At 40.8% G+C, this 10,415-nt stretch overlaps 1 protein-coding gene across 1 annotated transcript; it reads right to left on the bottom strand.

The window, feature by feature from the left end:
- Positions 1-1,450: 1,450 nt before the first annotated feature.
- Positions 1,451-9,470, bottom strand: rrp15 (ribosomal RNA processing 15 homolog). The gene is made up of 5 exons (XM_046315027.1): positions 9,337-9,470; positions 8,102-8,481; positions 7,777-7,874; positions 4,878-5,067; positions 1,451-2,020 (listed from the first exon to the last, which is right to left on the bottom strand). Exons 1-5 carry the CDS (start codon positions 9,383-9,385, stop codon positions 1,862-1,864), a joined length of 876 nt encoding a protein of 291 aa, XP_046170983.1. The 5' UTR covers positions 9,386-9,470; the 3' UTR covers positions 1,451-1,861.
- Positions 9,471-10,415: the final 945 nt, after the last annotated feature.

Below are 10,415 nucleotides of genomic sequence, written 5' to 3' on the forward strand. Positions count from 1 at the left end.
ACTACTTGTGTGAGTGTGGCAAGGGTCAGACAGGAATATTTTTTTGTGTGAAAAAAGCGAAAGGGAGAGAAAGAGAAAAGAGGAGTAGGCAGAACTGCCACTGGGCAGTCGCCACATCAACTTGGCGCTCAGGTTCACTCCGATGTGAGGGCTGTCACATTGGCAACCGTCCAGTAGACACACGCAGGCAAGCAGTGTGTAAAACGGGGTGGGCGCCACAAAATGAGAGGTTTATGTAGTGGGACAGCATCTCAATGTCACCAGCTGTTCTATGCTCTCTGGCACACACACACATTTCCTCTCCGAGGGGTCATCAGTAGGGCATCTCACATTCTCTGACAGTCAGGGAGCATGTCTACTACATCTTTTGTTTGTCATATGATCACTACAACCATACCACATAAAAACCAGTGGTGTCAAGTGCTTAAATAAAAAATACTTTTTTCTATTAAAGTAGTGTTTTGGAGTATCTGTAGTTCACTATTTATATTTTTGACTGGTACTTTACTACATTCCTAAAATAATGTTTTACTTTTTTACTCCACACATTCCCTGACAACCAAAAGTACTAGTAACATTTTGAATGCGTAGGACAGGAAAATTGTCAAATTCATGCACTTATCAAGAGACTCACTAAACACAAATTCATCTTTTGTAAATAATGTGACCCTTGCAACACATTTTAAAAACAAGAAAATGGTGCTGTCCGCTTTGCTTAACATAAGGAATTTGAAATTATTTATACTTAAGTATATTTAAAACCAAATACTTTTACTCAAGTAGTATTTTACAGGCTGACTTTCACTTGAATAACTTTCTATTGAAAGGCATCTCCACTTTTACTCAAGTATGACAATTGGGTACTTTTTCAACCACTGCATAAAATAAATATCTAAAAATGTATGAAATAAACTAGATAAACAGTGTACAAAACATTAAGAACAACTTCCTAATATTGATTTGCACCCACCCCGACCTCAGAGCAGCCTCCACAAGGTGCCGAAAGAGTTCCATGGTGATGCTGGTCCATGTTGACTCCAATGCTTAACACAGTTGTGTCAAGTTGTCTGGATGTCCTTTGGGTGGTGGACCATTCTTGATACACACAGGAAACTGTTGAGCGTGACTGTTGAGGTGCAGTTCTTAAATCTTATGTGTCTTGCCCATTCACTCCCTGAATGGAACACATACACAATCCATGTCTCAATTCTTAAAAATCTTTCTTTAACCGCTCTCCTCCCCATCAGCTACACATTGAAGGGGAATTAACAAGTGACATCAATAAGGATCATAGCTTTCACCTGGATTCACCTGGTCAGTCTCATGGAAATAGCAGGTGTGCATAATGTTTTGTACACAGTGTATAAAGACATCAATAAGTCTTTAGTTAAACTAGTGCTATAACTCAGTTCACCAAAAAACAATTAAAACACAAAACTGGAAAGGGAAATGTTTATCAACTGGCTTTTTATTGAGGAACATGCAACTGTTAGGGGGGAAAAGGGTCTATATACACAGCAGAGTTCAGATGGAAAAATGTTCCGTGGGACCTTGACAAGCCAGAGAGCACCAGCATTACACAAACTAGGTATCCTGACCCAAAGCATTGTGGGCCAGAACAGGACCTGGACCGCAGTCTTTCTTCAGCTCCTTGTTCCATATAGAAAATTCAAAGAGGGGTTTTTGGGCCTGGTAGAGCTGCCTCTGGGGGAAGAGGAGAGGGAGGCTGGGTTGAGCCGATCTCAGCGATGCAGGACCCTTCAGCTCCATTCCTCACAGTGGACTCAAAAGGCACGGTCTTGTGTACACACACACTCCTGGGTGTGCTCAGTCATATACACACTTAGATGGGCCAGTCTGCTCAGTCCGACTCGCTGTTGTCGTCCTCCACACCCTCTGGTGCCTCCTGCTCGCCCCCCTCCTCGTCGCTCTCCTTGTCCCAGTCCTTCATGGAGGCTCCCATCATAAAGTCGTCTCTCAGCACGCTCCAGGCTGGCTTCTCTTCTGCCTCCCAGCCAGTCTATACACAAACAAAATATATCAGCTTTTTACAAAGATGGTACTTATTACCCATACATGATCCGTTTCTTATAGAATAGACCACCACTATAACTCCCAACTCCTCAGTCTCATAACAATAGTCTCCAAGAAAGTTTCACAACATCCCACAGCCAACAGTGCCACCATGTGGACATCAAGGGAAACTACACTTCACAACAGGCCACTACAGAGAATATTTATTAAATTATTACATTTAATAAGTGGTTATGGTGGAAATTATTACAGACCTGCCCTATACAAGACGCATTTATTAATGTTAAAATCCCATGTCAATCACCAGAAAAATATCCTGGGTTTGGGCGTCTGAAAATCCCCAATCTAAACCCTTCAATCTCCAGTGCCAGCCCAGCTATAACACTGATCCTCTAACCCTGAAGCTCAGAGGCCCTGTTAGTATGTCAGACTGTCCCTATGGTGCTGCTGTTAGTATGACAGCAGCAATTTTCTCTCTATATTTGAGGTTGGCCGATTAATTAGGGCTGATTTAAAGTTTTTATAACAATCGCATTTGTGGACGCCGATTACATTGCATTCCATGAGTCAACTGCGTGGCAGGCAGACCATCTGTTACGCGAGTGCAGTAAGCCAAGGTAAGTTGCTAGCTAGCATTAAACTCATCTTAGAAAAAACAATCAATCTTCACATAATCACTAGTTAACTACACATAGTTGATGATATTACTAGGTTAATTAGCCTGTCCTGCGTTGCATATAAAATCAATGCAGTGCCTGTTAATTTATCATCGAATCACAGCCTACTTCGCCAAACTGGTGATGATTTAACAAAAGTAGATTATCGTTGCACGAATGTGCCTAACCATAAACATCTTTTGCCTTTCTTAAAATCAATACACCGAAGTATATATATTTTTAAACCTGCATATTTAGTTAAAATAAATCCATGTTAGCAGGCAATATTAACTAGGGAAATTGTGTCACTTCTCTTGCATTCCTTGCACGCAGAGTCAGGGTATATGCAACAATTTGGGCAGAGTGGCTCGTTGCAAACTAATTTGCCAGAATTGTACATAATTCTGACATTTTTTATTTTACCTTTATTTACAGGTTTTTTCTCATTGAGATAACATCTCTTTTCCAAGAGAGACCTGGTCCAATAGCAGCAGGGGGAACAACGTTTCAGACAAAACAACTACCAGAACATTAAACAAAACTATAAACACACATACAGCACAACAATTACATATTACATTAAAAACACAAACATCTTGACCAAAAACAGCTGGCCTAAAAACAATTACATTCTTCTATGATTATATACATCGATCAAGTGTTTTAAAATGTTCAGGAGAGAATTCCAGGACCACGGAGCTAAGTAACTAAAACTATTTCTACCATGAACTTAAACGTAAGCTTTTTTACATGGCACATATTGCACTTTTACTTTCTTCTCCAACACTGTTTTTGCATTATTTAAACCAAATTGAACATGTTTCATTATTTATTTGAGACTAAATAGATTTTATTGATGTATTATATTAAGTTAAAATAAGTGTTCATTCAGTATTGTTGTAATTGCCATTATTACAAAAAAATAAAAATATTTACAGATTAATCGGTATCGGCTTTTTTGGGTCCTCCAATAAATTGGTATCAGAGTTGAAAAATCGTAATCGGTCGACCTCTACTTTAATGTACTACTTAAGTAGTTTTCTTGGGTATTTGACAACTTTTACTTCATTACAATACCTAAAGAAAATAATGTACTTTTTACTCCATTCATTTTCCCTGACACCGAAAAGTACTTTTTGAATGCTTTAGCAGGACAGAAAAATTATCCAATTCACACACTTATCAAGAAAATATGCCTGGCCATCCCTACCGCCTCAGATCTGGCAGACTCACTAAACACAAATGCTTAGTTTGTAAATTATGTGAGGGTTGGAGTGTGCCCCTGGCTATCCGTCAATTTAAAAAAAACAAGAAAATTGTGCTGTTTGTTTAATATAAGGAATTTGAAATGATTCATAGTTTCACTTTTATTTTTGATATGCAAGTACATTTAAAACAAAACACTAAGACTTTTACTCAAGTATTATTTTACTGGGTGACATTCACTTTTACTTTTTTATGAAGGCATCCTTACTTTTACTCAAGTATGACTGAAGTATGACAATTAGGTACTTTTTCGACCACTGCATATTGGAACATTTGCACGTAGCCTATTGCCGTGTGTGCAATGCTTATAATGTAAAAAAAAACTAATCTAAATTAAGCTAAACTTGATCTATTGCTTTAAAAAAAATATTTAAAAAATTGTGTAGTGGTTGTATGAATTTGGGATCCATCGCCCCACAACTGCCCCAGAGTCTGATTCAAATGTTTTTTCTCTCGCACAGAACGACAAGCTAACCAATAGATTAGGTTAACTTTCCTACTATGGGGTATAGAACATTGACATAGACAAGTGATATTGCCGTTTGTTTACTTGTCTTGTTGGCTGAGGAAAAGCAAATGTGGACAGTTCTTCTAACATCTTCAAAGTGCGCATCAGAATTCGATAAGAAGTATGTCTGTCTTCACTTGTAGGCTACTTCGGAGCTGCTAGGCCTGTGAGAAGTACCCGACTAATAAGAAATTATATAGCTGAGAGAGCCATGTGAGTGAGGTACATTGGTGCACAGCGACTGGCATCCGGGAGAATGGAATTATAACTATTATATTCAGCACAACTACAACTGGCTGCAATTCACACTTTAGCTGCAATAAATCTTTAGTTGGGTGAATTTAGCACCTGCCTTAAGACCAACTCTGGGAAAACAACACATCAGTGGGAGAGGTATCAGGGATGAAACTCACCACCTGTCTCTCTGTCTTGGTGACAACCTCGCTGCCACCCTCTGTGCCACGAAGCACGTTGATGAAGTCTTTCTTGGAGACAGAGGAGAGGAGCTTGGCCTTCTTCCTCTCCGAGCCGCCCGCCTCCTTCACCTTCTCATCCACCGTTTTCTGGTGCTTCCTCACAGCGTTGAACAGCTGTACTACCCCCCTGTGGAGAGGAGAGGTACACATATCACACTGACATTCTGGTAAAATTTAAAGGCAATTCACTGTAAGATTAATTGTAATATTTTGTGGCGCTTATATTTAGCACAAAATCATAAATGCAAAATAACCAATTTACATAAGCATTCACACTACTAAATCAATACATGTTAGAATCACCATCGGCAGCAATTACAGCTGTGAGTCTTTCTGGGTAAGTCTCTAAGAGCTTTGCACACCTGAATTGTACAACATTTGGCCATTATACTTTTCAAAATTCATCAAGCTCTGTCAAGTCGGTTGTTGATCATTGCTAGACAACCATTTCCAGGTCTTGACATAGATCTTCAAGGAGATTTAAGGTGAAACTAACTCGGCCATTCAGGAACATTCACTGTCTTCTTGGTAAGCAACTCCAGTGTATATTTGGTCAGATTATTGTCCTGTTGAAAGGTGAATTAATCTCCAAGTGTCTGGTGGAAAGGATTTTGCCTGTGCTTGGCTCCATTCTTGTTTAGTTACTCATCCTGAAAAAATCCCCCAGCCCTTAACGATTACAGGCTTACCCATAACATGTTGCAGCCACCACTATGCTTGAAAATATGGTGCATGGTACTCAGTAATGTGTTGTATTGGATTGGCCCAAACATAAACATGTTGTATTCAGGACAAAAAGTGAATTGCTTTGCCACATTTTTTGCAGTATTACTTTCATGTGTTGTTGCAAACAGGGTGCATGTTCAGGAATAGTTGTATACTGTACAGGCTTCCTTTTCACTCTGTCAATTAGGTTAGTATTGTGGAGTAGCTACAAAATTGTTGATCCATCCTCAGTTTTCTACTATCACAGCCATTAAACTAACCATTTTAAAGTCACAATTTTAAAGAGAAATCCCTGAGAGGTTTCCTTCCTCTCTGGCAACTGAGTTAGGAAGGACTCCTGTATCTTTGTTGTGACTTGGTGAGCCCATGAAAGTTATCATGCGACTCCTTACAACAATGGGGTTGAATACAGTACATTCAGAAAGTATTCAGACCCCTAGACCTTTTCCATGTTATGTTACAGCCTTACTCAAAAATGTATAAAATTCAAATCCCTCAATCTACACACAACACCCCATAATGACAAAGCAAAAACACAAACACCTTATTTACTTAAGTATTCAGACCCATTGCTATGAGACTAGAAATTGAGCTCAGGTGCATCCTGTTTCCATTGATCACCTTTGAGATGTTTCTACAAATTGATTGGAGTCCGCCTATGGTAAATTCAATTAATTAGACATGATTCTGACAGTGCATGTCAGAGCAAAAACCAAGCCAGGAGGTCAAAGGAATTGTCTGTGGAGCTCCGAGACAAGATTATGTTGAGGCACAAATCTGGGGAAGGGTACCAAAACATTTCTGTAGCATTCAAGGTCCAAAAACAGTGGCCTCCATCATTCTTAAATGGAATAAGTTTGGAATAACCAAGACTCTTCCTAGAGCTGGCCGCCAGGCCAAACCGAGCAATTGGAGAAGGGCCTTGGTCAGGAAGGTGACCAAGAACCCGGTGGTCACTCTGGCAGAGCTCTAGACTTCCTCTGTAGAGATGAGAGAACCTTCCAGAAGGACAACCATCTCTGCAGCACTCCACCAATCAGGCCTTTATGGTAGACTGGCCAGACAGAAAACCATTTCTCAGTCAAAAGGCACATGATAGCCCACTTGGAACGCCTAAAGGACTCTCAGACCATGAGAAACAAGATTCACTGGTCTGATGAAAACAAGATTCAACACTTTGGCCTGAATGCCAATTGTCATGTCTGGAGAAAACCTGGCACCATCCCTACAGTGAAGCATGGTGGGGGCAGCATCATGTGTGGGGATGTTTTTCAGCAGCAGGGACTGGGAGACTAGTCAGGATTGAGAGAAATATGAAGGGAGCAAAGTACAGAGAGATCCTTGATGAAAACCTGCACCAGAGTGCTCAGGACCTCTGACTAAGGTGAAGGTTCATCTTCCAACAGGACAACGACCCTAAGCACACAGCCAAGACAATGCAGGAGTGGCTTTGGGACATGTCTCTCTGAATGTCCTTAAGTGGCCCAGCCAGACCGGGCTTGAACCCGATCGAACATCTCTGGAGTGACTTCAAAATATCTGTGCAGCAACGTTCCTCATCTAAAGAGCTAAAGAGGATCTGCAGAGAAGAATGGGAGAAACTCCCCAAATATAGGCATGGCTAAGCTTGTAGCATCATACCCAAGAAGACTCAAGGCTGTAATTGCATCAACAAAGTACTGAATACTTATGTAAATAAGGTATGTGTTTTACTTTTAATACTTTTGTAAAAATTTTTTTTTTTTTTGCTGTCATTATGGGGTGTTGTGTGTAGATTGAGGGGTGTAAAAACGATTAAATCAATTTTAGAATAAGGCTGGAAAGTAACAAAATGTGGGAAAAGTCAAGGTGTCTGAATACTTTCCGAATGCACTGTACTTATTGATTCAAGACATTTCAGCTTTTCATTCATTTGTAAAAAACAAAACAAAAAAACAACATAATTCCACTTTGACATTATGGGGTATTGTGTGTAGGCCAGTGACCAAAAATCGAAATTGAATCCATTTTAAAATCAGGCTTTAACACGACAACATTTGGAAAAAGTCACGTGGTGTGAATACTTTCTGAAGGCACTGTAGGTTTGTAAGCGGCACACGTGTGTTTGTACCTGGTAGCAACTCTCTGCAGGTTCCTCTCATTCTCTCGGTCTTTTACAACGTCTGGTTTCTCTCGACACATCATCTCCCAAGCTCGCTTCTTATCAGTCTGGCAGCCAGGAAAAAAAAGTTATTAAGCACGTACATACAGGCAAGCTGTACTGAATAAATGCCATGGGTGCAATTTAACGCCAGGTGAACTGGTCTAAGGATATTTCTGTTATCAGGCTATCATCTGATTTCAATAACCAGTTTAATACCTGTGTTCATTAAAGTGAGAAATTGACATACAGGTACATACACAGAAACATGTACAGACATGAAAATAAACAGTACCTGTTTCTTCCTCTCCAGACTCTCCTTCTTCTCCTTCTCCTTCATCTTGTCCAGCTCTTTGTTCTTCAGCAGGATGCTGGGTTTACTCGCTGGCGTTTTCTTCTGCAGAATCTTGGCCATGGCCTCCGCCCATCCAGCATTGGGGTTGGTGTCTACATCATCTGCTTCTCTGTTGCCTTCACCCTCTTCTTTCTCTCCTTCGCTCCCTCCATACATAGCCTGCTCCCCATCACTCTCTCCATCCTCTTCTCCATCATCACTTCCTCCATCCTCTGACCCCTCTCCATCGCTCCCTCCATCCTCTGACCCTCCGCCATCGCTCCCTCTGTCAGAATCATCATTCTCAGCACTGTGGTCCTCCTGGGGCTCAGAATCCTCTTCTGATGTGTGAAAATAAGGCATTTATCATATTGACTTATACAAATAATAGCTAGGCTTGAATAGGTTGCAAATTCAAAACAATTCAGCTTTGCCATTTCAGATCTAGCTTAACCCAGCAGACACCTAATGTTTGCATTGTTCATGCTTCTCTATAAACACTAGCTACAATCTAAGGCTGGGCATTAAGTATTGATTCGATCAAATGTTTAGCTTACACAGACAGCTTACTAACCAATTATCTAAGTTAGCTCCCTAAACTAGCCAAGTTACGTCACATAGGCTAGCTACTTTTTAGGTTTTGGTTTATTATTTCACTTCATTAACTAGGCAAGTCAGTTAAGAACAAATTCTTATTTACAATGGCGGCCTACACCGGCCAAACCAGGAAGACGCTGGGCCAACCTATGGGACTCCCAATCACGGCCGGTTGTGATACAGCCTGGATTCGAACCAGGGTGTCTGTAGTGACGAATCAAGCAATGAGATGCAATGCCTTAGACCGCTGCGCCACTCGGGAGTCCCCCCAAAACGGGGACCTTTCGCGTGTAAAGCGAACGCTAGTGCCATTTGATATTTCAAATGCAGAGCGAAGACGACTAAAAGCAAGTACCATAGCTAGCTAGTACGTTGATCTGCCTACTTAAGACTCCACAGGGTTTAATGTAACTGTTTAGATACTTAACGTACAGCCAAAGATTCTGATCATGCTAGAGTGCCAATGCTATAGCTAGCCTAGCTACCAGGCTTGAGTCCAGTCTATTGAGTCTGGGAGAGACCAACGATACAAGGTTAATCATCTAGCTAGCTGCCTATACTTCTTTTGAAAAATTATAAGAAAAACTATTAAAGCTTACCTAATACCACAGCTGAGTTCTCCACATGCGCCTTTTTCACAGATGCCATTATTGTGCAGCACTGAAACCATTCCGTGAACAACGTTCCGTTCCGTGATGTTTAGTTCCGTATAAAAAGTTCCCACTTGACTTGATTGTAGTCCAAAGGCCGGCAGATAGCGATATTGAGCCGTTTCATCTTACCATCCAAATTAACTGCATGCAGCCAGCTATACACTTGTATCCCCTGTGGACCGGTTCATACGTAAAACATTCTCTATTCAGGCTACGAAGGTGTCGATTTCCTCCTTAACTCGATTTAATGGTGAGAAGGAAGGAAAAAAATTGGGGAAATATAATGTACTTTCTTTATGAAACTTCACTTTCCACCATCATGCTTGGCTAATGGATAGGAATGCTCGACCCAGATGTTGCGTATCGTGCTCAGCGATTTGGTCCAGTACGGACCGACAAAATTGAGTCTTGTTTAGTGCTGGAGCTCATTCAAAAAAAATACCCAGTGCTTTGCAAGTGTTAATTTTTACATTTACATTTGTCATGTAGCAGCTGTTTTTTATCCAGAGCGATTTAGTCAGTGCATTAAACTAAGTTGCTATAGCTAGCCGACCTACCTACCTACCTACCATTAGCCTCTCTAGCATGGTGGTGGAAAATGGTGTTTCACAAACAGTATGCAGCCTGAATGGAGAATGTTTAATGTACGAACCAGGGATATATAGCTGGCTGCATGCGTACCCCAATATCGCCATCTGCCGACCTTTAGGCTAACTTGACTGAAGATTATTATTGGCTAATTTAACTGAGGTTCTGCCTTCTGTTAGGGTCGAGTCAATTCCAATCTGGTATCAGGATAAGCATGACATTGAGTCACCGATTGTATACTATGTATTTTTTATTAGCTAAGCAATAAGTGGTAAATGCAATTTTCGTATATACGGACTCTCTGTCCCACCTCGCAGGGCAAAACAGAGAACTGACTTGTTCTTGACAAAGATATTATAAATATACTCTGACAGAAATAGTTCCTGCTTCCGAGCCGGCCTGTCAGAGTAGAGACTGGGCGTGGTTTATACTCACCC

Source organism: Oncorhynchus gorbuscha, linkage group LG19, assembly GCF_021184085.1.
Source record: "Oncorhynchus gorbuscha isolate QuinsamMale2020 ecotype Even-year linkage group LG19, OgorEven_v1.0, whole genome shotgun sequence".
In the NCBI taxonomy this organism is placed as follows: domain Eukaryota; kingdom Metazoa; phylum Chordata; class Actinopteri; order Salmoniformes; family Salmonidae; genus Oncorhynchus; species Oncorhynchus gorbuscha.

Coding starts and splice junctions, on each gene's coding strand:
- rrp15 (XM_046315027.1), bottom strand. CDS start 9,385: ATGGCATCTGTGAAAAAGGCGCATGTGGAGAACTCAGCTGTGGTATTA. Junction 5,068..7,776: donor CTGCAGAGAGTTGCTACCAG/GTACAAACACAC, acceptor TCCTCTCCACAG/GGGGGTAGTACAGCTGTTCA. Junction 2,021..4,877: donor CCAAGACAGAGAGACAGGTG/GTGAGTTTCATC, acceptor GTTTGTGTATAG/ACTGGCTGGGAGGCAGAAGA.